Here is a 26131-nt window from a genome sequence, read left to right as displayed (position 1 = left end):
TTATTGCTATCTGCCAAGATTTATTTAATTCTAAATCAGGCAAATTGGCTTGAATTGGTCAAGGTGCTACCGTGAGAAATGAGAAATTGCTTATTTTGAAAATTTGAAACAAGCATGTGTTATTTCTGTCTGCAAGATATAGAGCAATCTATATTAATAGGTTTGAGTACACGTAAGTGTGTCTGACTGACGAGTTTACTTTGATACCGACAACCAATATAAAATTACAACCTAAGTGTACAAAAACTGTACACTAGCTAAGTCCCAACCCTCTTGCATGCAGGCACTGAATACCTTCCAGTCCCTACCCTCACACTATGTCACTCAGTTCTCCACCCTCCTGTATGCACATAATACACTATCCAATTTTGTCATCTCTCACATAGACATAATCCTGTCCAATTCCTGAACCTTTGTCTTTCTTGCACTCACTCACTACATCTTCCAATGACCCACATTATCAGACAGGCATTGAGAGAGGATGAGGAGTTAGATAGGTTGCAAACACAATATACGTCACCCATAACCCCATCCAGCACATCAGTCTAATTTCCCACCCTTACATAGATATTACCTCATCCAGCTCTCTGCCCTCACACACTGTACCACATCCAATTTCCCTTCCTCCTACAAATGGCACTGTACCGCGTTCAATTCCCCTCACTCAGATAAACACTGCATTGAACCTCCCACCCTCTCACAGAACATCCTATTGTGTTTCAGAAACATTGTTGGATCTGACCAGAGATAACAATGAAGTGATCGCTTTACTGAGCAGCTCCACTCTGCCTCCCAGTGTGACCCTGTCAGTGAAAGTCAAACATGGGAACTCACTGAGAAAAGCATTGAGATTCAAATTTGGATGATAGCAGAGGAAGGTACTGGGCATGAGGTGGTGATGGAGATCGGTGATATTCTGGAGATAGGAATGAGTGGAACAGAAGGAAAAATGAAAAACAAAGGTGCACCATGAGACCAGGGAGGGAAAGGGGTCAAACGTGTGGCTGACTGACCAATGCTGCTTTTCCGCAAGGGCCAACATTCCGTCATGGAATACAGGGAGAACTAGCCATTTGGATACAGAACTGGCTCAAAGGTAGAAGACAGAGGGTGGTGGTGGAAGGTTGTTTTTCAGACTGAAGGCCTGTGACCAGTGGAGTGCCACAAGGATCGGTGCTGGGTCCACTACTTTTCATCATTTATGTAAATGATTTGGATGTGAGCATAAGAAGTATAGTTAGTGAATTTGCAGATGACACCAAAATTGGAGGTGTAGTGCACAGCAAAGAAGATTACCTCAGATTACAACTGAATCTTGATCAGATGGGTCAATGGGCTGAGAAGTGGCTGATGAAGTTTCATTTAGATAAATGCAAGGTGCTGCATTTTGGGAAAGCAAATCTTAGCGGGACTTATACACTTAATGGTAAGGTCCAAGGGTGTGTTGCAGAACAAAGAGACCTTGGAGTGCAGGTTCATAGCTCCTTGACAATGGAGTCGCAGGTAGATAGGATAGTGAAGATTATTTGGTATGCTTTCTGGGAATATTGCGTGCAAGTCTGGTCTCCTTCCTATTGGAAAGATGTAAAACTTGAAAGGATTCAGAAAAGATTTACAAGGTTTTGCCAGAGTTGGAGGCTTTGAGCTATAGGGAGAGGTTGCATAGGCTAGAACTGTTTTTCCTGGAGTGTCGGAGGCTGAGGGGTAACTTTATAGAGGTTTGTAAAATCATGAGGAGCATGGATAGGATAAATAGACAAGGTCTTTTCCCTAAGGTTGGGGAGTCCAGAAGAGGACTTAGGTTTAGGATGAGAGGGGAAAGATATAGAAGGGGCAACGTTTTCACGCAGAGGGTGGTACATGGAATGAGCTGCCAGAGGAATTGGCGGAAGCTGGTACAATTGTAACATGTCTTCTACCTTTGGATGGGTATATGATTAGGAGGGTTTGGAGGGATGTGGGCCAGGTGCTGGCAGGTGGGACTAGTTGGATTGGGATATCTGGTCAGCATGGACAAGTTGGTCCAAATGGTCTGTTTCCGTGCTGTACATCTCTATGACTCTGACTGTTAATTGTCGAACCGATTTCAGTCAGAAGATAGTAATAGTGAGCTGTAGAAAGCTCAGTGAATTTCATAGCTCAGAATCAGAACCAACAAAGGTTTAAGGCTCTTTCAAACACCAGGATACAGTCTTCAAGTTAAAACTTTTTTTTGCTAATGCCTGTGCTCTTGGATTAGATATTTCAGAGCACATTTAATTGCATGTTGACCGCTTTGCCTGTGTCATATAACACTTCCACCTGACAATCAGTCTGAACATAACAGTGACTTTACGCCAGTCTGCCTCTGACAACAAACTCTGAGACCCTACCATTACATTCCAGAACCCCACTCAGTTCACAAGTTCTGTTAACTTAGGAAGACCCTTCCCCAAATCACCATGTTGCACAATGACATTAAAAATGAGGTAGAGAGGTGAGGATGTTTGGAGAGCAAAGGTAAGCGTTAAGTACTTAGACTGTAAAATGCCAGCCATTTTCTAGGTTAACTGGCAGGGATTGTAAGAATCTTCCAGGATGGAATCATATTGCAGAGTATTAAATATAATTTACAGAACATTTTTAAGAAAGGCGTTTTGCCTCTTTCTAAGTATTTTTTCAATGTGTAAGAAATGTACAGCACTGATCTAGAGTAGATGGAACTTGAACGTGGGCCTCCTGTCTCAGAGGCATGGACACCATTACTGGACTACAAAAACTCTCTTCATGTCCATGTTGGTACTTATACTGTTTCTGAGACTGCCCCTTCCATCAAAAATTCTTCTCTAAAACAGAAATTTTTAGAGAAACTCAGCCTGTCTGGCAGCATCTGTGGACAGAAAGCAAAGTTAACTTTTTGGGTTCAGTGACCTTTCTTCAGGATTGAGTGTGGGCTGGGAAAGGCTGGTAGTTACACTGAGGACAAGGTAGTCGGTGGGGGGGGGGGGTGTGCGGGGGTTACGAGGAGTAAATGATAGATGGAGGTGGAGCCTAGAGAGAGAGACAAAACAGTAGCTAGGCAATCCCTTCCCATGTCCAACCCCCAACAGGATGGTCTTGGGGCTCTCCTCTTCTTCCTGCAAAAAAGGCCTGAACTGTCCCCATCCACCCCCAGCCTCCTCCCCTTGGCCAAGTCAGTCCTCACTCTGAACAACTTTGCCTTTAACTGCTCCCATTTTCTACAGGTCAGAGGGCTGGCCATTGGGTACCTGCATGGGCCTGAGTTAAGCGTGTCTCTTTGTAGGGTAAAGATCCTGTTCCAGTCCCACATTCCAGTTTTTCCATGTACGGAGTCAGCTATTACGAGGGGGCATAGCTTTAAATTAAGGGGTGGTAGGTATAGGACTGATGTTAGGGGTAGATTCTCTACTCAGCGAGTCGTGAGTTCATGTTATGTCCTGCCAGTAACAGTGGTGGACTCTCCCTCTTTATGGGCATTTAAACGGGCATTGGATAGGCATATGGAGGAAAGTGGGCTAGTGTAGGTTAGGTGGCCTTGGATCGGCGCAACATTGAGGGCCGAAGGGCCTGTACTGCGCTGTATTTTTCTATGTTCTATGTTCTATGTACTCTGACCCCACCCACAACATTTTCTCAGATACATGGATAATATAATCAATGCTGTTTCACTGTTTGAAAACTTTATCAATTTCACTTCCAATTTCTTCCCTTTCTTGACATCTCTGCTTCCATTTCTGGAGATAGGCTGACCACCTAAATCCAGTAGTCAGTTTAATACTGATTCCCACAGTTACCTGGACTATACATCCTCACACCCATTTTCTATAAAGATTTCATTACATTTCCCAGTTCTGCCTCAGTCATATCTGTTCAGACGATGCAAGTTTCGACAAGGGAGTGTCTGAAATGTCCACCTTCTTCCTCAGCCAAGGATTCCCTACCACCATGGTTAACAGAGTCCTATCAGATCCATCTCCCAGACTATGGTCCTCATCCCCTCTCAGCGATCGTGTCCTCCTGGTCCTTACTTACCAGCCTACCAGCATCCACATTCAATGGATTAGTAGCCACCATTTCTGCCACATCCAGTGAGATGCCACCACCAGATACATATTCTCCTGTCCTCAGTTGTCAGCCTTCCTCAGGGGCCATTTCCTACAGGACATCCTAGACCACTGTTCCACTCTCAGTACCTCCCCACAGCACCTTTCCATGCCAATGCAGAACGTATAACACCAGTCTGTTTACTTTCTCCCTCCTCACTATCCAAAGCTCCAGACACACCTTCCAGGTGAAGTAGTGATTTAGAATCATACAACATAGAAACAGATCCTTCCGTTCAATAAGTCCATGCCAAATATAGTCACAAACTACACTAGTCCCACCTGCCTGCCTCTGGCACATTACCCTCCAAACATTTCTTATTCATGTACTTATCCAAAAATCTTTTAAATGTTGTAGTTGACTCTATACAGTCTACTGTACTCACTGCTCACAATGTGGTCTCCTCTGTGTTGGGGAGATGAAGTGCAGATTGGGCAACTACTTTATCAAACACCTATGTTTTTTTCTGTAAACAAGACCCTGAGCATTTAGTTGCTTCCCATTTCAACACACCACCATGTTCCCTAATCAACATCTCAGTCTCCAATCTGCTGCAGTGCTTTAGCAAAGCTCAGTGAAAGCTCAAGGAACAGCCCCGCGTGGGAACTTTGCAGTCTTCATATACATAGAATCCCTACATTATGGAACAAGGCTATTTAACCTATTGATTCTATCCCACCCAGACCCAGCACCTCACCCACATTCCATGAACACCATGGTCAATCCACCTAAGTTGCACATCATTGGACTGTGGGAGGAAAACAGAGAACCTGATGGAAACTCATGCAGCTACAGGGAGGCTATAAAAACTCCACACAGACAGTCATCCAAGGCTGGAATGAAATGCAGGCCCATTGGACAGTGAGGCAGTAGAGCTAAGCACTGAGAAACTGTACAGTCCATCAGGATCAAGTTCCATAGGTTTAGGGCCAGAGGACCTTATTCCATGTCCTTCTCCCAAATGCCCCCTTACGAGGCCTTGTTATCACATCAGCAGCTACCCAACCAACCACTGTCTGCTAGTAACGGTCCTCATTAGCAGCTATTGGTTCTCCCAGGCTGAATGTTATTGATTCCTTTGTGTGCCCAATGGTTGTGCAGTATCTCTGGGTTCTATCTCCCCCTTTACATCTTCAGCAGATATACCAAATTTTTCTGAGCTACAATCAGTTCTGAAGAAGCTTCATTTGATCTAAAGTTAACCCTGTTTTCTCTGCACAGATACTGCCAGACCTGTTAAGTTTCTCCAGCACTTTCTGTTTTTGAGTTGGGTTTCTAGCATCCAGTTTTTTGTTATTTTTTGTTTATTAAATTCTTTGACACCTTTCTCCTTCACGTTTAATGGACTTTCTCCTTAAATGCATCAGTGATGTTTGCCCCCAATTCCTCTGTGTGTCAAAGTATTCCGTATGTTAATAGAACTCTGTGTAAAAATACTTCTTCTCAGTTTCCTGTTCTTGGTGACAATCATTCATTCTGATCCCCAAACCCCTAAATCTGCAAACATTCTGTTTATGGTAGTCACGGATAGATGGTGTAGTGAAGAAGGTGGTTGGTACACTTGCCTTCATTGGTCAGTGCATTAAGTGTAGGAGTTGGGAGATAGTGTTGTACAGGGCATTGGTTCAGTAACTTTTGGAATACTGCATTCAATTCTGGTCTCCCTGCTACAGGAAAGATGTTTTGAAGTTTTAAATCAGAAAAGATTTACAAAAATGTTGCTAGGATTGCAGGATTTAAGCGATAGGGAAGAGGCTGAATAGGCAGGGGCCATGTTCTCTGGTGTGTCAGAGGCTGAGGGATGACCTTATAGATGTTTAAAAAATTATGAGGGGTATGGATTGGGTGAATAACCAAGGTCTTTTTCTCAAATTAGGGAAGTCCAAAACTAGAGGCCATAGATTTAAAGTGAGAGGGGAAAGATACAAAAGGGTTCTAAAGGGTGTGTAAGGAATGAGATGCCAGAGGAAGTAGTGGAGGCTGGTTCAGTTCCAGTAGGTTCAAGAATAGGAAGGGTTTACAGGGACATGGGTCAAATGCTTGCAAGTGGGATTAGTTGAGTTGGCAAGGGCAAGTTGGGACAAAATAGTCTGTTTCTGTGCTAAACATCTCTATCGCTCTATATCCAGGCTCCCCATAATTTAGAATAGCCCTCTGTGGTTATCCCACATTTTATTCTTTTCTCGAGAACCCATCCTATTCTAGTTGCTATCATTTGTCACTCTTCGGGTCACCCAGGCGAAGTCACAGCTAAGTTCAGCTGTGTTGTTTCAGAGCCAATACTTTCAGAAGAAGAGTTGAGCTGAGATTGAGGAGCGTCCACAATGAACGCTACTTTCTACCCTGTGCTGGTGCTCTGTATGGGGTACAACTCAATTGACCAGATGGCGATTTCCCAAGCTGAATTGGGACTGCAGTGAAATCTCCTTGAACTATGCTCAAAGCATTGAGAAATATTGTAAATTGCTGATGTTTAAAAATGAAATGCTGATTTCTTTTTACTGCCATCACGATGTAGAAAATCTGACTTCCTCTTTTCCCAGCCCTTCCATTGGGTCCTAACTGACTGGTCTCACAAGCCAAATAATCTGGTAATATCTATGATTTGGAGATGCCGGTGTTGGACTGGGGTGTACAAAGTTAAAAAATCACACAACACCAGGTTATAGTCCAACAGGTTTAATTGGAAGCACTAACTTTCGGAGCGACGCTCTTTCATCAGGTGATAGTGGAGGGCTCAATCGTAACACAGAATTTATAGCAAAAATCTACAGTGTGATGTAACTGAAGTTATACATTGAAAAATTGATTGTCTGTTAAGCCTTTCATCTGTTAGAAATACAGTGATAGTTTGGAATCTTTCCTGCTAATATCTGTCAGACCTGTCGGTAATTGTGAAGAAAAGGCAAGACATTAATCATTTGTAGGCTCGTCTTTTCATGAGAATTTATGAAGTCAGTGTACGTTGTATATTTGACGCATCTTTGCTATTTCTATATGTAACTTCCACAGTAATCTTACTCATAGCCCATCTCTGCTGATATGGAAATGAAAGTAGGCAGGAGGCTGGAAGAACACAGCAAGCTCGGCAGCATCAGGAGGTGGAGATGGCGATGTTTCGGGTGAGCCCTTGATCAGGATTGGGGATGGGTGTAGGTGGAGCTGCAGATAATGGGGATGGCGGGGGCAGGCAGGTAAAGTGGGGATTGGTGAAGACAGGAAGAGGGTTCGACCTGATTGGTCAATGGGAGGAATGGCTCCGGTTGGTGATTGGTATTTTTCTTCTCTTGTCCTTGCTGGTTAAGGCTTCGATCTCACTCTGTATCGGGAAACATCAATAAATATAGTTATTCCGGCTAAAAGCAAATTACTGCGGATGCTGGAATCTGAAATCAAAAGAGAAAATGCTGGAAAATCTCAGCAGGTCTGGCAGCATCTGTAAGGAGAGAAAAGAGCTGACGTTTCGAGTCTAACTCACCCTTTGACAAAAGGTTTGCTCGAGTTATTTCTAAACGAAGCTAACAACGGAAAATGGGGGAATACGCATGACGAGAAAGTGGGTTGACTTCAGGAGCAGAGAGCTGTTGGAGGAAAGAATAAGATGATGTTCTGCAACAATTAGGGTTAGGATCCCCGCGTCTCGGCGTTTACAGGAACCGATGCGCAGCAAATAATTTCAAACCATTGCGAAGCGACAAGAAAACAGGAAGGATTAAGGACTGTAATCCTGGATTTAAAGAGGATAAGGTGATAGGGAATGGGTGGAGACGTGGTCAATGAAATTTAATGCACAGAGTGAGTAAGTGGTACATTCTCCAGGCGCTATCAAGGTAACAGTAAAGAGGATTGAGGAGGGATACAGTGACTGAGAGGCAGGCAGGGTGGATATAAGGATAATCGCGAAGGAACAGGTGTAGTTAACGTGGAAACATAAATCCTGGGTATGTTCAGTAGAAACATAGCAAGGCTTAATTGTTCCAGCCTTAATCAAAGTTTTGTGTTCAATTCTGGGCAACAGGTTTTGAGGAGGATAGGAAAACCTCGGGAGAATGCAGAGAGTATTAAGACTGACCGAATGGTGTGGGACCTCCGTGCCAGGGAGAGATTGGAGAAGCTGGAGTGGTTTTCCCTGCAGGGGAGATGGTCGAGGGAATGTTTGATTAAAGTGTTCAAAAATCACAAGAGATTCTGACGGAGTAGATAGAGAGAAGCTGTTCCAATTGGGGGAAGGGTCAAAAACGAGATGACACTGAATGAAGGCGGTTGTGAACTGGTTCAAGGGAGATTGAAGTAATGTTTCCACTTCAGCGAGTGGCTGGGATGGGGAACGCATTGCCGGAGAGAGTGGTGAAGGCAGATTTAACTGTAGCTTTGGGAAGGGAATTAGACAATCTGCAGAATAGAAACAGAACATAGATACAGAGAGGATGGAAAAGTGAGCATCGTCTGTCCCCCACCCCCACCCCCAGCTTTATGGAACTGACGAGTTGAATGGTGTCTCTGTGTGCTGAATAATTCTGTGCTCAGTGATTCCTCCTGTGTCCGCCTCAGTCTCTGTGATACTGGATGGGAAACTTGCTCCAGTCCCCCGCCTCGGGCTGTTCCTTGCTCCAGTAAATTAGTTCAAATTCCGGGATGTTTCTCCGTGTTCCTTTGGGGAAATGGCTGCAATTCATGTGCAATATCTCTGCTGGCTCACCTCTGGGAAGCATTCTTCCGCAGTATTTTTAAAGGAAAAACGTCATTTCCTAAAGTTCCTGAAGTAGGATATTGCCATGAAATGATTACCAGGAAACTCGGTGTTTGAACGATCAATTATCACTGGCACTTCTTTAGTTGGCTCCATATACAGAGGCAAGCGCGAAACATTTCAAACCTCTGCTCTCAATATTGGATCACATCTTGTTTTCTGCTGTTTACTGAACAACACCGTTCAATTTGTCTCATTTTCACATTTCAATGTATTTGATCGCCATTCAAGTAAACCTTGTTAAACATTCATGCAAACATTAAATGTAAACACACATAGAAATCGCCTCTCGATTTGATGTCACTTCACATAGAACAATAAAGAGATTGTTTTCATTGGACGAAGATGTGTTTGAATGATAACACAATTAAGAACAAATTATTTTCAGCAGAATTAGAGTCATAGATGTACAGCATGGAAACAGACCCTTAGGTCCAACCCGTCCATGCTGACCAGATATCCCAACCCAATCTAGTCCCACCTGCCAGCACCCGACCCATATCCCTCCAAAACCTTTCTATTCATATACCCATCCAAATGCCTCTCAAATGTTGCAATTGTGCCAGCCTCCACCACTTCCTCTGGCAGCTCATTCCATACATGTACCACCCTTTATGTGAAAATGTTGTCCCTTAAGTCTCTTTTATATCTTTCCCCTCTCACCCTAAACCTATGCCCTCTAGTTCTGGAATCCCCGACCACAGGGAAAAGACTTTGCCTATTTATCCTATCCATGCCCCTTAATTTTGTAAACCTCTTAATGATCACCCTTCAGCCTCCAACACTCCAGGTAAAATAGCCCCAGCCTGTTTAGCCTCTCCCTATAGTTCAAATCCTCCAACCTTGGCAACATCCTTGTAAATCTTTTCTGAAATCTTTCAAGTTTCATAACATCTTTCCAATAGGAGGGAGACCAGAATTGCATGCAATATTCCAACAGTGGCTTAACCAATGTCCTGTACAGCCACAACATGACCTCCCAACTACTGTACTCAATACTCTGTCCAATAAAGGAACGCATACCAAACACCTTCTTCACTATCCTATCTACCTGCGACTCCACTTTCAAGGAGCTATGAACCTGCACTCCAAGATCTCTTTGTTCAGCAACACTCCCGAGGACCTTACCATTAAGTGTGTAAGTCCTGCTAAGATTTGCTTTCCCAAAATGCAGCACCTCACATTTATCTGAATTAAACTCCATCTGCCACCTCTCGGCCCATTGGCCCATCTGGTTAAGATCCTGTTGTAATCTGAGTTAACCCTCTTCGCTGTCCATTACATATCCAATTTTTGATACAACATTTTGTGTAAAAAAGCGATTTTCTTCCACAGAATGCCGAGATCGCATAGCTATCTTGTTTTAGCTGGTTTATTACTTAGAGTCATAGAGATGTGCAGGGAAGAGAAAGTGAGGCCTGCAGATGTTGGAGATCAGAGTGGAGAGTGTGGTGCTGGAAAAGCAAAAGCCAAACCCTTACCAGCCGATGCCTGGAGGAAGAACGTCTCATCTTCCGCCTCAGGACGCTTCAACCACACAATATCAATGTGGATTTCACCAGCTTCCTCATTTCCTCTTCCCCCACCTTATCTCAGAGCCAACCCTCCCAAGACGATACCGCCCACTTGATCTGTCCATCTTTCTTCCCACCAATCCGCTCGACCCTCCACTTCAACCTATCCCGTTCCTTCCAACATTGCGGAGATACCTTCCCCCAAACCGTACTCCCCTCCCTGTTATATCTTAGACCCCCCTCCTCTCCCCACCGGCCCATAAGACTCATTCCTGATGAAGGGCTTATGCCTGAAAAGTCCATTCTCCTGCTCCTCAAAGCTGCCTGATCTGCGGTGCTTCTCCAGCACCACTCATAGAGATGTACCACACCGAAACAGATACTTCGGTCCATATCCTAATCTAATCTAGTCCTATTTGCCAGCACTTGGCCGAAATCCCTCTAATTGACTTGAGTTGATGTTAGAGGAGAAAGTGAGGTCTGCAGATGCTGGAGATCAGAGCTGAAAATGTGTTGCTGGAAAAGCGCAGCAGGTCAGGCAGCATCCAAGGAGCAAGAGAGTCGACGTTTCGGGCATGAGCCCTTCTTCAAGCCATTCCTGAAGAAGGGCTTATGCCCGAAACGTCGAATCTCCTGTTCCTTGGATGCTGCCTGACCTGCTGCGCTTTTCCAGCAACACATTTTCAGCTTGAGTTGATGTTAGTTAGACACGTTGTTTGACATTATCCCATGTCACTTCACCCTGAACTCCGAGGAAAAGATGTACTTGAATGAGTAAGCTGTGGGCGGTACGGATCCATACACCATTGAAGTGACAGAAGTCATTTCGGACTCAAACACAGTTTCCCCAGCTTGCTGAGTTTCATGAGCCTTTTTTTTGTTTTCCTGCATCAGCAGCATTTGGCTTTTATTGGGGAGCTGGTTAGAATAAATATTAAGGGGAAACTCACGGCGGATTGAAAAGGCGCTGGACACTGCATCCCTCTCAACTGCATCTCTCTCACGGCGTTTCACACTGTTTCCCAGAGACCGCTGCTTTTGATGCAGAACTACAAGAAGAACAACTGAGATGCTGTTCCTCTCACTAGGAAGGTCCCACCAAATCCCATCCACTGGCAATGTCCATCCCCTGTGTGGATTCACTGATTCCTTGCGGCCCTTGTTTATTCCTCATCCCCCTCCGCCTCTCAGTGCGAGCTGCCGAACACCAACAAATGACAATAATTCTTTAGGATTGCAGTGACCGCCCTACGTTCAGCAGCGCAGGAGAATTGAAACTGAAAGCGGTTGGAATCAGGAAGAGAACTTGGTTTCAAACAGCAGCTCCAGAGTTTAACCGAGGAGGTAGTTTGTCCCCGTTTCTTTGAGTTTCTTCGCCGATTCGGTTTCACTGTCGGTGCGGACACGACTTCTGCCGCTCCTGGTTACAAGGCGGAGTTGAGAAAAGCAGGAAAGAAACTCCTCCCCGAAACATAGACAGGAGTTTCCGGACAGAAACTTCAGGAGGCAGCCGGGTCTTGGTGAAACTGACCGAGAAAGCTGGAAAATTAAACCTGAATCGGCAAGAGAAGGAAAGTAACCATCAGAGGGAGGAACATCAGAAAGAGCTGAAGGTGTTTTGTGAAACTGACGATTCTGTGTGAATTATATAGATTCCCGGGATCACGGGGAAGACCGCTGCATTCGGGTGAAGGAAGCTGTTGGAATCTACAAGGTAAAATGAAACAGATTACACCCTCCTGATCGTTTCATCACATTTCCATGGTCTAATATTTTTATTTTCTGACGTTTTCTCTCCCAATCCAAGGATCTGGTGAAGAAACCAGGGACCTCAGAAATGGAACAGCAGCAAAAGGAGATTTCACAAAACAGGGTAAATTCGCGCTGGGTTGAATTTCAAAAGTTGATATTTCAAATGTTTATTTCCGCAAAACACAATTGTAACATTTCATTAAAAGCAACTTACAGCAGAGGTCACATATCAATTAGAGTAGTTTCCCTACAAACGCATTGTAATTTGCAGCTACAAGACACCACGGCATGTAGTCACCAAAGGAAATGATCACTCAGCAGCAAAAAGGTGTTGATTTCTGTCACCCCACTTCTGTCTGTTCCTGTCTATTTCATTCTTAAAAACTCTACAGGAGGTCCCACTCCCTATCACTGGTTCAAAACAAACACATGTCTGGCAGCATCTCTGGACAGGGAAACAGTTAACAATTCGAGTCTAGTACGACTTCTTTAGTTCATCAGTTCACTGTCACATCTGTTAGCTGCTGACAAAGGGTCAGTTAGACTCCGAAACGTCAGCTCTTTTCTCTCCTTACAGATGCTGCCAGACCGGCTGAGATTTTCCAGCATTTTCTCTTTTGGTGTTAGTTGCTGAGGTCTGCTACAGTTCTCACCCTAAAGGCCCCTTTGCTGTCAATATGTATCCGAGATACTTGACTCCAGACAGCTTCAACTGCAACGTTTTCTTGTTCAGCTTTAGGTACATCTGGTGACCATTCACCGGCAGTCACACTAGATTGTCATTATGTCCGGCGATTGCATTAACCATTATGAGATCATCCACAATAACTTCCTCTTCAGGAAGGTCACTATCTCATGTTCTCTGCAGAAATATTCTTATGAAGCAATGGAAATGCCAGAAGTCACGTGCAATCATTTATATCTCCCAAATGGTGTGCAGAATGTATTTCCCCTTATTCTATCGTGGGATGTGGGCGTCAGTGACAAGATGAACACTTGTTGATCATCTCTGATTGGCCTAGAACTGAATGGTCATTGCAGGGGACAGTTAACTGTATACCACAGACCTGTGGAACACCTCCCCAAGATTTGTGGAATCACAAGTGAGCCAGACAAAAAGTTGGTAGATTAAAAACCAATAGAACTGCAGATGCTGTAAATCAGAAACAAAAACAGAAATTGCTGGAAAAGCTCAGTCGGTCAGGCAGCAAAGGTGCAGAGAAATCAGAGTTAATGCTTTAGATCGAGTGACCGTTCCTCAGAATTGATGGTAGCTAGGAAAATGTCAGTATATATGCAGAAGGTAGGTGGGGGCGGGGGCGGGGGGAGGGTGACGTAAAGGGGTAAATGATGGGGTTAGAGCCTAAAGGGAGTGAAACGGACATTTGGACAGACAAAGGAGTGAATAACAATCTGGATAGGAGGGTGAACAGCTATTAATGGTCATTAGTGTCTAACAGGTTGACAATTTTTGATTTTAAAGGCACTAGTGAAACAGATAAGCTTTTACAACAATTGATAAAAGTTTAAACATGTATTGCTGGAAAAGCGCAGCAGGTCAGGCAGCATCAAAGGAGCCGGAGAATCTATGCTTCGGGCATAAGCCCTTCTTCTCCTGCTCCTTTGATGCTGCCTGACCTTTTCCAGCAACACATTTTTAAGCCCTGATCCCCAGCATCTGCAGTCTTTACTTTCTCCTAATTGATAAAAGTTGTCACAGTCACTGTTACTGAAACTAGCTTTGAATCTCAGATTTGTTTACTGGGTAAGGATTTAAACCCATGTCCCAAGAGCGTTATTCTCTCTCTCTCCTGATGCTGCCAAACTGCTGAGTTTCTACAACATTCTGTGTGTTTGTTTTGGGTTTTTAACATTCGTAGTATTTTGTTTTTATCCCCAGAGCATTAGTTTGGCTTCAGGATTACTCCTGATATTGTCACTCCTAGACCATCACCCTCCAAATAAAAAAAACACTTCTTTCATTCAACTTCACTTGCAGTTATTTGCACCATCTTGGCAAATTGTAACATACTTCTTCAATGGATGGCACAGGCTAGTGAAATCTCCTCAAAGCTTTATTGACATAATTTGATCTACACATAGTTTTAACTTTCTAGGTTTATTTCCAGGCTGCTAATCCAGTCTCAAGGAGTTGCCAATTTCAAGGCTGCTAATCCAGTCTAAAAGTGTTGATAGTGGAGGAAAATAGATCCAAATGTCCTCAGCAGTGACTACATCTTCACTTGTACCTGTCAATCATGAAATAAGCCTGACTAGCTACCAGTGGGCCTGCAGCTGATGAGTACTAAAAATCACTATTCTTAAAAAAATGCTGAGAAAAAAAGAGAACTGGTTTTTAAAAATGTTTTGAGTGCATTTTCCACTCCTTATCTTTAACAATGTATTTTACACATATGTTATATATTTTGTATTTAGTGAAATATTCTGAAAAGCTTTTCCTCACTGCAACAAGGGCACTCAACCAAAAGGCCTGTGCTACCATATTTAGACACAATTGCACCTCAATGCATCACATCTTACCTTTCTGTTCATTTCTGTCATGTATATATCATGTTACCCCTTCAGCGCAGCATTACCATTTGCCTCACCTACTAATGTGGTAAAGAGTTACATATTCTAAACACTTTGAAAATTGTCCTGATTCTCTTTTGGGTTTTTAATCATTTCTTTCTACTAATAGGTCCTGACTGAATTCCCCACAAGTTCTCCATACTTTCCATATGAATCCTTTATTAGTTTTAATGACCGCAATCAGTTCACCTCTCAGGATTCACTTTTCTGGGATAAAAGAACTCAGTCTTTTCAGTTTTTTCATCACAGTTGTACATTCAGTTTTAGTGTTAGTCTTCTAAATGTTTTAAAACTCCCTCCTATGCTTCTATATCATTTTGTAAGATTCTTTTTCTATTCAGAGTGTGCAGAGTCAGTATTGAGAATTATCCAGATATTATTATAATATGGACAATGTAATTTCCGTTTACTCAACATTATCAGTTATTTCTGTCACTCAAATTTGTGTTTTATTTATTTCAGGAGGAAATGCGTCAGAAGATGAGGTATGAGATGTTTTTTACAGAAACTCTGTACAATTTGAAAAAAAATAACCCAGGATGAGCCAATAGCCAATTGACAGGTATATATGTAACGCTGTAATTCAAGGAAGGAGGAACTCAAACAACTACAGCTGAGCAGACAGGCTAATTTTCAAGGATGTGTACTGATTGGTAGAAGGATTAGAGGGGAGTCATTTCCAACCACAATATAGAGAGTGTCTGGAGTTGATTGGAAAAGCTCAGTAGGTTTGGCAGCAACTGTGCAGAGAAATCAGAGTTATCATTTCAGGTCCAGTGACCACTCCTCAAAACTTAGTTCTGAGGAAGGGTCACTGAACGTGAAATGTTAATTCTGATTTCTGTTCACAGATGTTGCCAGACCTGCTGAGCTTTTCCAGCAACATTTGTCTTTGTTTTTGTTTCTAATTCACAGCATCTGCAGTTCTTTCGAGTGTTATTTGGAGTTCACTGTCCAGTTTGGTGTTTGTGGCAGAAACACTCAACTTTTTAAACAGGAAAGCTGCATAATAACCTGAAGTGTTGCAACCTATCTAACTTCAGACCAAATGCTGGGAAGTGGGACTGGAATGGGTGGCTAGTCAACAATGGGCTGAATGGCCATTCTTAGAAGGTTATAACTCAAATTATGACTAATATGTTATTATGAATAGAAGGTTAGATAAATGAACATAATGCAGAGAGTAGAGTTGAACAGCACTTAACTATTAAAGTGCTGTGAGGCTCAGTTCTGGGGGCTCATCTATTTACAATCTATACCAATGACTTGAGTGATGAGATTGAGGTTGGTATCTCCAGGTTTGATTGCAGTACAAAGCCAGGTCTGACAGGTTGTGAAGAGGATACAAAAAGGCTGCAATAGCATATAAACAGGTGAAGTGAGTAGGCAATAAGGCAGCAGAGAGATTAAACTTTTGCTCCTACTTCATATGTATACAACATAATAGCGTAAAACATAGTAAAGCAGAATATTTTTGAAATAGTGAGAGTTTTTAAATGCTATGCCAGAGAGTTGGTCCTCTTGTTCAATAAGAATCAAACATTGGTGGCACATATAGCAGGCAATTAAGAAGATAAATGATTTGGTGACATTTATTGAAAGTGTCCCGAATATGAGAGCATGCAACGCTTAATATAATTGTACATGGGTTTGGTGAGACCACATTTGAGATAATGTACACAGATTTAGACTCCTGATCTGAGGAAGGATATACTAGCCTCATGAACAGTGCACTGATGATGCAATAAATTAATCCTGATGAGAGATTGAGTTAATTGGGCTGAAGTTTTCTGGTCCTTAAAAGATTGAATGGAGTGATCTCAATAAAGTTTATGATATTCAGAGACAGTTGGCATTATAGACATGGAAATGTTACTTCCCTTGACTAGAGAGGTTTGATCAATGAGTATGATCTCAAGACAAGTAATCGGTCATTTAAAACTGAGTGGATTGTGTATCTATGGATAAGGAGTCCCCAAAGGTTGCTGAGCCACTGATTGTAGTTAAGGCTGAAATAGAAAGATTTTTGTGTTCAAGGGAAATTGAATAATATATGGAGTGGGTGAGAAAGTAGAATTGATCTGCCCTTATCAGGAGGATACGGTGGCATCGTGGTATGTCACTGGATCAGTAATCCAGAACCGCAGGCTATAAGTCTGGGGGCATGATTTTGAATTCCACCTTGGCAGATGATGAAATTTGATTTTAATAAAAAATTTGATTTAAGAGGGACCATGTAACCACTGACACTTGTCATAGAAATCTACCTGGTTCACTAATGTACTTTAGGGAAGGAAATCTGACATCCTTACCTGTTCTGGCCTACATGCAACTCCAAAGATTCACAGCAACGTGGTTGAGTTTTCGCTGCCTCTGGGCAGTGAGGAATACACAATAAATGTTGGCTTAGCCAACAACACCCACATCCTATGAACAAATATATAAGAATCTCCTGTGACCTTATTCAATGGCAGAGCTGATTTGAGGGGTCATATGGCTGACTCCAGATATTTAAATATTGTTCTGTTTAATATTTGCAGGACAGGCAATGAAATTAATGATCTGCCATTAGAAGGTGACATGATGTCCACTGGAAAATTCACTGGTCCTTTACCACACACAGTTGAGAGAGAAAACCTGGATACATTCAAGCATGGTAAACATTTATTTTGATACCCTTTTCCCATTTGTACCTCCTTTTAGATACATTATGTATAAAATGTCCAAGGGACTGTTTTCAACTTCTGTTTAGTTACTTTAGCACGGTCTGGAGTGGAATAAATATCTTCATGTTTATGTTCTAAGAATGCGTTGCTGAAGCATTTCATCTGAAGTATTGTCAATACTGGAATTTTCTCATCGATAACTTGCAAATGTCAGCAAGGAGAAACATTTCCTCCTCTCCAATCCCCATCCTCCTGGTACATCTCAACCCTATGTGCCGGTCTCATGTCCATGACCAAGGCCAGGACATGGAGCCTGGAAATGAGGCTTTGTCTGCCTGTTGGGGGAGAGTGGTGAGGGAGATGGATTCAGTCGGTGCTTACTTTTCATATGGGCAGCAAGAACTGGATTACAGTCCACTTCCTGAAAGTGTTAGCAAGGTGTGTTTTCTCAGTTGCATTAGGCAAATATTCCACTCACCCTGGATAAAGATCTTTTATACATCCAGAGAAAGTATCAGCATTGACATCTGGTGGTACTGCAGCACTTTGAACAACGTGATATAATATCAAATCTATTTGTTTGTTTGGAGGTTCTTGTAAGTTAAGCAATTATTAACATTTGAGTCAACCTGATGGTATTTTTTTTCTCCTGTATGACCAGTACTGGGTGATAATGTTGCCGTATAATTTTATTAATTGTGGTTGTGTTGTTAGTCTTTCAACAAAAGGAATCTAGGTCCTTTGATTAGGATGGTGTAAATCCCAGGAGTTAGGGTATGATTCGCAAGGGGCCAAGCTACTGAGAATTATAGACTGGCAAGGATTGAGAATTGGCAAATTTCCAGAAAATGGAGAGTAGAAATAAATAGGACAATCTCAGTTTGACAGGCTAAGATTAGTGGGGCACATGATTTTTTTTTGGGTTCCAGCTGTTCAAAATCTCTTTTGATGATTTAATATGGCAACCAACTGTGCTATTTCCAAGCTCACAGATGGCACCAACTAGTTAGGAATGTAAGTTGTGAGAAGAGTGAAGAGAGGCTATAATGGGTTTGAGACAGGTCAAGCAAACATCCAAGAAAATGACAGAAAAGGAAAACATGATGTTATCCATTGTGGTAGGAAAAACAGAAAGGCAGAGTGTGTCTTAAATAAGGAGAGATTAAGATGCTGAAAGGGATCTGGGCGTTGTAATACATGAGTCACGAAAAGACAACATGTTGGTGTAGCAGACAATTAGAAAGGTAAAGAGTATATTTGCCTTTATTGCGTGAGGATTTCAGAACAGGAGTAAAGTCATCTTTCTGCTAATGTACACAGCGTTAGGGAGTCTGCACCTGGAATACTGTGCATATTTTTGATTTCCTTCCCTGAAGAAAGATATATTTGGTATATAGGGAGTGAAACAGAGTGAAAATGAGGGATTTATTATTCAAGGGATTTAAACAGAAATGGTATTCCAAGAGCACTATTCTCTGGTTCTAACGCAATAAATCTAAAGAAGAAAACACTACACAACCAGACTCAATGGTGACCATATTGTACATCAGGGGCATATCAGAAACAAGTACCTGACCATTCAGACCCCTAGGAATCATGGCCCACAAACCAGTAAACATTTTTACCAGCTCCTCACAAAAGTTAAAGACCCGACACCCACATCCAACAGGATGAATTTAATGTACAAGATACTCTGCAAGGACTGTGAAAAGCACTACATAGAACAAACAGGAGGAAAACTGACTACATGAGTGCTTGAACATCAGCTCAGCCCTGCCAGATATGACCAATACACTCTCATTTCCACCCACACAGACAATGAAAGACACAAATTCAACTGAGACAATGTGACCATCCTAGCACAGGCAAAACTCAAGACACCCAAGAGAATTCCTTGAAGCCTCACATTCCAACTGGAGCTCAAATCAGTAAACATATTGAACTGGACCCTATATATATAAACCACTCAGATACAGAACCGGAAGTACCAGAAAACAGAGACAGACCACCAGCAGTTCACTGGAGGTGCACTGACGATGTCACCTAGTGAGATGAAAAAATGTCTGCAAAAAAAAAACCACATAGCTCTGTGAACAAATCTACGACCTCACCCACGACCCGAACTACAAAGTTTTTCATGATATGTACATTTTGCATCATGCATTTGCAATCCTCCTTTCCTTTGGTACCACTCTCAGATCAAAGAAGGGTTTGAAGAATATGGTAACCCCTTGCACAACTTGCACCATCAGTTCCTTCTATCATGTCAGATGTACCCCATCCAAACAGCTTAAGCTTTCTACTTTTAGGAAGCCATACACACGTACACCCTTATTCGCAGATAAATATCCATTCACAAGAACCCATACACACAAATAAGACAGTAAACACACCCCTCCATAAATCCTCACATTTACAAATTCATGCACATCTATACATTTGGCCTTACAGGGGAGTTTCCGCAATCAATAATCTGGTAAGCAACATGTGAAATGTTTGAGACCCAGGCATTGCAAGCTGCTTTTGTGATATTTTAAACTAGATCTTTACAGAGATATTGAGGCTCTAGTTATGTCTATCCCCTTAGATTTACACAGTACCAAGGTATGTGGTTTGAGTCAAGAATGCGGTGCTGGAAAAGCACATCATGTCAGGCAGCATTGAAGAGCAGGAGAATAGACGTTTCAGGCATAAACCCTTCATCTCCTCTGATGCTGCCTGACCTGCTGTGCTTTTACAACACCACATTCTCAACTCTGATCTCCAGCATCTGCGGTTCCCACTTTCTCCAAGGTTGTCTTGTGTGCAAGAGCAAAATTTTGCAGATGCAGGACATCAGTATTTTTAGTATAATGCTGACAATTGCTCAAGAAGTCAGACAATGTCAGTAAAAATAAATGAAGTTAATATTTAATTTTACTGACCTGGGTGTAACTTTTTTTTAGAAACTGAAGTCTTTCTTTGGTTGTCCCAGAATTTTGTGCTATCATCCGATCCTCATTTCCACCCTATCAGTACAGCTATTCTTGATATTAATAAACAGGAAATCAAATTTAAAATGGGGAAATTACTGAGAATCACTCCACGATTCCCAGGGACTGTCTCTAATTCTCTGTTTTCTTCCCATAGTCTCTGTGACCTTAGATATGGAAACAGCAAGTCCCTGGCTTGAGGTGACTCAGGATTTGAAGAGTTTACGATGGACTCTAACAGGGAAGTGTCTCCCTGACAATGCAAAAAGGTTTAAAAACTGTCCTGGTGTGCTGGGATCAGAGGGATTCAAGTCAGGGAGACTTTACTGGGACGTGGAAGTGGCAGAGAATCGGTGCTGGAATCTGGGTGTAGCCACACAGTCTGTGGAGAGAAAGGACTGGTTCAGACTGAGTCTGATGCCAGAGACTGGATTTTGGACCATTGGATGGGATGGGAATCAGTTTCATGTAAACTGCTCCTCTCGACTTCCTCTCCCTAATAGTCAGATCCCCAGGAAGGTGAGAGTTTGTCTCAACTATAAATCTGGGACAGTTTCATTTTACAACGTGGACACCAAGTCCCATCTCTACACCTTCACTGAGAATAAATTCACTGAGAAACTTTATCCTTTCTTCTGGACTTGGGATGTTCACCATTTTCTGAGAATCTGGCCCAATTCAGATCTGGAGAAGGGGCGGGCCTCAGGCTGGACGCATCATCCCTAATTTCACAATGATCTGACTCCAGGATCAGGATTAGAGTCAGAGTTTGAGTGTTACATGCCACCATTGACAACAATAACCAAATTATAAATTATAAAATCCCAATTTGACTGTAAATAAAACCAATACAAATATAAATGTCAGGGGATTAAAACAATAATTTTAAACCTACCATTTTGTGCCTCTCTTTTCTTCATTTACTGCCAGCTTCAGTCAATCCCACCCAGTCCCATCCTCCATCTCTTCACCTGCTTCCCATGTCTGGAACTGGGATTTCATCTTTGCTCCCAATTCTCACTCTTGTGTTGAGAGCTAGAGAGAGAGAGAGAGAGCTAGAGAGAGAGAGAGAAAGCTAGAGAGAGAGAGAGAGAGCTAGAGAGAGAGAGAGAGAGCTAGAGAGACAGCGAGAGAGCTAGAGAGAGAGCGAGAGAACTTTATTTTAAAATTATTTCTTTTAGATATATGTTACTTTGGTAAGGTGTTTTATAAAAGAAATGACAAGGTCAGACAGTCCTTTCAGAGCAGTGACCTAATCTTGCTATTGTGGTGAGAAATTGTTTATGCTGTTGTGGTTTATGCGAGGTGTATTTCACTTCAAGATAATCAAGGATTGATTTTAGCAAAGGCATGTTTCGAGATTGAAAATTTTAGGGCAGTTCAAAGGACTGTAGTCAAAAGCAATGTAGATTCTCTCCTAGAAAGGATTTTTTTTTTGGAGTGGCGAAGAGAATAGGTTACCTCAGTAGAAGAGTTTAAGTTGTGCAACTTCCAGACCAGAATTGTTCAGTTTTAAATCTGAAAGTCATTTGAAGTTGAGTAAGGCTAAACTCTCAGTTTTGTGAATATTGATCTAAGAAGACTTTCCAAGGTTTATGGGACAGAAACTGAGGAGAATCTGTTAAGTCAACTCAAAGATTTGAGATAGAATGTGGTGAATTTGGATGGATTAGAATTGCTGTAAAGTGGTGATATTGGGTAACCAGTCGAAACCTTGTTTTACTGAGCATGTTAAGATTTTCACAACTGTTCTATTTCTAAATAGTTTAGGGTTTTTCTTCTGCTTTCATCTTTTGTAAAATAAACATCTATTCTGTTGTTAAAGAAACTGCTGCTTCGTGTGATTATGTTTCAGTGAATGATACCATGTTAACTACATTTTTTTTAAAAAAAGGTCCAACAGACCAGCTTTCATTATAATTTCTGACCTGTCCAGTATTGCCATTGGCTGGAATCATAGCAAGTCAAAGCTCTTGACCAGGATTTGAATTCATTGAATTTAAGAGGGATCTGTGTCTCTTTAAAATAAACTAGTACTTGAAAGTTTCAAAGACAACACAGGAGTGTTGCGAAGGGGTTCATAGCATAGTTTGGATTTTTAAAATGACTTTGAATGCTGCTGAGAGTTTTCACAGAGTGGAAGACTTAGCAGTGAGTTATTTAAAATTGTTGAATAAAGTTCAAGTGAGAGTTAGCAGATCAGTTCAAGGTAGAAGTAAAAACAACACCCCATAAGGAGATGTCGAAGAGAAGAATGAGAAGATGGAAAACACAAGTCTGATGTCACAGCTGGGATTAGCTAAGGTACAGTTAAAAATGAAAAATCTTAATTTTGAGAGGGGGGAAAAAAGAGAATTTTTTTAAAAAAATTGACTTGGAGGGAAAGAGAGAGAAAGGAAAATAAAAATACATGAACTGGAAGAAGAAAGAGAACTGGAAAAGGAAGAAGAAGAAAAGGAAATGGAAAGGGAGGAGAATGAGATAGAAAATAACAATGGAAATGAAGATGGATTTTAGAAAAGGTGAACTCCAAAGAGACAGATAAATTAGACAAAATGATTTGGTCAGAGGAAAGTCTAGAGGCAAGAAAGAAAGAGGATAATTCTGATTCTAATGATGGATATGATTTAACTAAAACGTTTTGCTAGTCCCATCTTGCTTTTCATCCCTGGAGCCAGTTCTACCACTCAATACAACCATGACTGATCTGACTGATTATCAAATTTCATAGGGTTATAGACTCCTACAGCATGGAATTAGACACAATGGCCAGACATCCTAATCTGAACTAGTCCCATTTGCCAGCATTTAGTCCTAAACCTTCCTATTCATATACCCGTCAGATTCCTTTTAAATGTTGTAATTGTACTGGCCTCCACCACTTCCTCTGGCAACTCATTCCTTACATGCAGCAGCCTCTGCATGAAAGTGTTAACCCTCAGGTCCTTTTTAAAATCTTCCTTTTCATCTTAAATCTATGTCCTTTAGCTTGGAACGTCTGCATCCTGGGCAAAAGACCTTGGCTATTCACCCTATCCATGCCCCTGATGACTTTATAAACCTCTATAAGGTCACCCCTCAATCTCCAACGCTCCAGGGAAAAGGTCCTAGCCCATTCAGCCACAAACTATATCTCAAACTCTTCAGTTCTGGCAATGTACTTGTAAATGTATTCTGCACCCTCTTAAATTTAACAAAATCCTTCATATACAAGGACAATTTCCTCCTATCTCTAATTTTTCACCCCTTTCCTTAACAATCACCTAGCTCCCTTTGCCTCAAAATAATTCAGTGATTGCTTCCAACACCATTTCAAAGTGGTTGTTTCAAAACTTCATGAGCCTCTGAGCACAAAAAAGACATCTGAAATTTGACTTCAATGGTTGACTTCTGATTTTTAATACTGATCCCATTTCTCGGTTCCCCCATATGAGGTATATCTTTTCCACATTTACTCTGTTAAGACCGCTCAGCAACTTAAATGATTTGATCACGTACATGGTATAAAATGGGCAGTTTATCTGCTATTGCCTGTATTGCACCTGCTAATAAAAAATTAAAAATTCAGCCCAGAGTGTTCTTTCTCTTGCGGTTCATTGTAGAATTAATTTTGGAGTGAGAGAGACAGTGATGGCAAGCCTTACAAAGGTCTGTCAAGTGCAGGAACAGTGAACTCACATTTGAAAGAGAATTTGCTCAGAGAAAAGGAGTGAAAATGTCTATAGAAACACAGGAAATAGGCCAGGTAATATATCTATTGCTCCTTGTGACTACTCATCATTCTATTAGATCATGGTTGATCAATAGCATTTTCCGTACTGATCCTGTATCCCTTCATAGTCTTTATATGTAGAAATTTATCAAGCTCTGTCTCACAGCCCTGTGGCCAGAGTCCACTGGAGTTTGCCACTCCTTCTGGGCTTGCTCACTTATCTTTTACATTTCTCTGTGTCTTATTGAGTCACAGTAATTGCACCAATAACTCAACTGTGGCTGGATCCATTAGTCATACTTACAATAAACTTTGATGGGGTGCAGAACAGATCCTTACAAATGTGAGCAGTCAGCATTTGTATCACTCTGAAGTGAATGCTTTGCAAACTGCTCCTTACAGTGGGACATGGAGCATTCAGACAAGGAAAGCTGTGGAATTCCCTCAGCATGATACTTTGACATTGGGCCTTTTACTAATGCATGCAGTATCAGTCACATTGCAAACAGACCAATGGAGAAGTAAGTGCTACTTATGTACTGCACTGATCTCCTCCTATCTGCACATCACTCACAAAAGGCATCATTGTATGGAGGAGAGTGTTGCATTACATGTACAGTTCAATCAGCTCCAAGCCCCTGCGCAGCCTGTGCATCAGCTTTTTGCTTTGTGCCCTCACGATACTATTTATACACCATGTGTGATTACTTCTGCTTCATGGAGATGACCATCGATCTGCAATCTGCACTGACCAATGACATCGTTGAGATTGCTTGTGACCAGCAGTTACAGCCCACACAGTTGTACGCTCTGTTCACTCTGGATGTGGTTGCAGCCATTTCTCCTTCACAGGTCACATTTAGGAATCGAACGTTCATGGAAGGTAACACAGATTGTGCTTCTCACTATGAATCCCAGCCACAGTCCAAACATCAACAAAGCACAACTGCTACCCCATGAACGTCCAGGTCTCTGTCTTCCTGGCACTTCCCGGAGCAGTCTATCACTATGGATCACACATTCCCACCTAGAATTATGATTCCAACTCTCATTCTTACTCCCTGAGCCCCCATCACTGCAGATTCGTTGTGCTTTTTGTTGTGATTTTTGGTTTTTTTTGTGATTCCTTCTCTTCATCATGATTGCTGCACTTCATCATGATGTACACTTTCCCCATCAAGGCCATGGTGTTGGTGGCCGCTGATAATGCCTCTCTTCCCATACCATCCCATGCACAACTCTGTCCCTTATTTTTCTCCCTTCAGCTCCTTTCTATCCTTTGCATGCCAGGTTGCTGTCTCCAATTCCCAGTGTGAAGTGGTCATGATCAAACCCATGACCACTCCCCTTGCAGCTTTCCCAGCTGACTGTCTATGAATCACATGGCTAGTTGCATTGGAGCTGCAGGGCTAACTGTAGTGTAATGTACTGACTCTCTCAAATGTAGTGAAACAGATATCCTGACTGTAAACTCACCAAGCAGTGACTGACTGTTCCCAAGCCCATGCTGTGAGCAACATCCCTTCACCATGACTTGTCCGAAGACTACTCCCCTTCAACTTTGAGATATGGTCATTTGGGTGATGCATATGTAGTATGTTTACCATGTAGGCTGCTGAATGTGCTATAGATCTGAGATTAATGAGAATGATACAGCAACAATGGCTGCTGGGAAGTATGAAAAGCTGCCTGGCTTTGTGTCTGCTGTAAACAGCAAGACAAAATAGATACTATGAGCATCACTGGTCCAATCCATGAACTGGGTATAAAGTGTCCTTTCTGCAGTATTCCGATAATAGGTTCTGGTGCCCTCCAAAGCGCAGTATTGAATTGTAAATGAGTACTGTAATTAGAACAGAGATGTGCCACGATGGTGCTGGTGGTTTATATCATAGCCAACAACTGTGGGATACATGTCCATAGTCACTGTCTATGGATGGTGCCTTGAGATATTAGTGCCAGTTATCAAAGACAGAGGTCTGGATGAGCAAATGCAAGCTGAGACTTAAATAATGTCAGAAATTCTCAGTGTCTAGTCTCTTTGTAGTATGGGAAGTTGCATATTGATA

General features: G+C 42.0%; 2 protein-coding genes across 2 annotated transcripts in view; both read left to right on the top strand.

Annotated features, from left to right (window-relative positions):
- The window catches only part of LOC132832943 (uncharacterized), an 84261-nt gene that overhangs the window by 29086 nt on the left and 29044 nt on the right, over window positions 1-26131 (top strand). The window contains exons 9-12 of the mRNA XM_060851186.1: window positions 11601-11712; window positions 12021-12082; window positions 12176-12241; window positions 15175-15197. Coding sequence (XP_060707169.1) covers window positions 11601-11712; window positions 12021-12082; window positions 12176-12241; window positions 15175-15197 — 263 coding nt within the window. The remainder of the gene's footprint in view (window positions 1-11600; window positions 11713-12020; window positions 12083-12175; window positions 12242-15174; window positions 15198-26131) is intronic.
- Window positions 11671-22117, top strand: LOC132832841 (E3 ubiquitin-protein ligase TRIM39-like). The gene is made up of 5 exons (XM_060851020.1): window positions 11671-12082; window positions 12176-12241; window positions 15175-15197; window positions 17253-17368; window positions 20508-22117. The coding sequence occupies exons 2-5, from the start codon at window positions 12206-12208 to the stop codon at window positions 21074-21076; spliced, it is 744 nt and encodes a 247-aa protein (XP_060707003.1). The 5' UTR covers window positions 11671-12082; window positions 12176-12205; the 3' UTR covers window positions 21077-22117.

Source organism: Hemiscyllium ocellatum, chromosome 35 (genome assembly GCF_020745735.1).
Source record: "Hemiscyllium ocellatum isolate sHemOce1 chromosome 35, sHemOce1.pat.X.cur, whole genome shotgun sequence".
NCBI lineage: Eukaryota > Metazoa > Chordata > Chondrichthyes > Orectolobiformes > Hemiscylliidae > Hemiscyllium > Hemiscyllium ocellatum.
The sequence above is the reverse complement of the archived record's forward strand: the minus strand, read 5'-3'. Positions and strand labels throughout refer to the sequence as shown.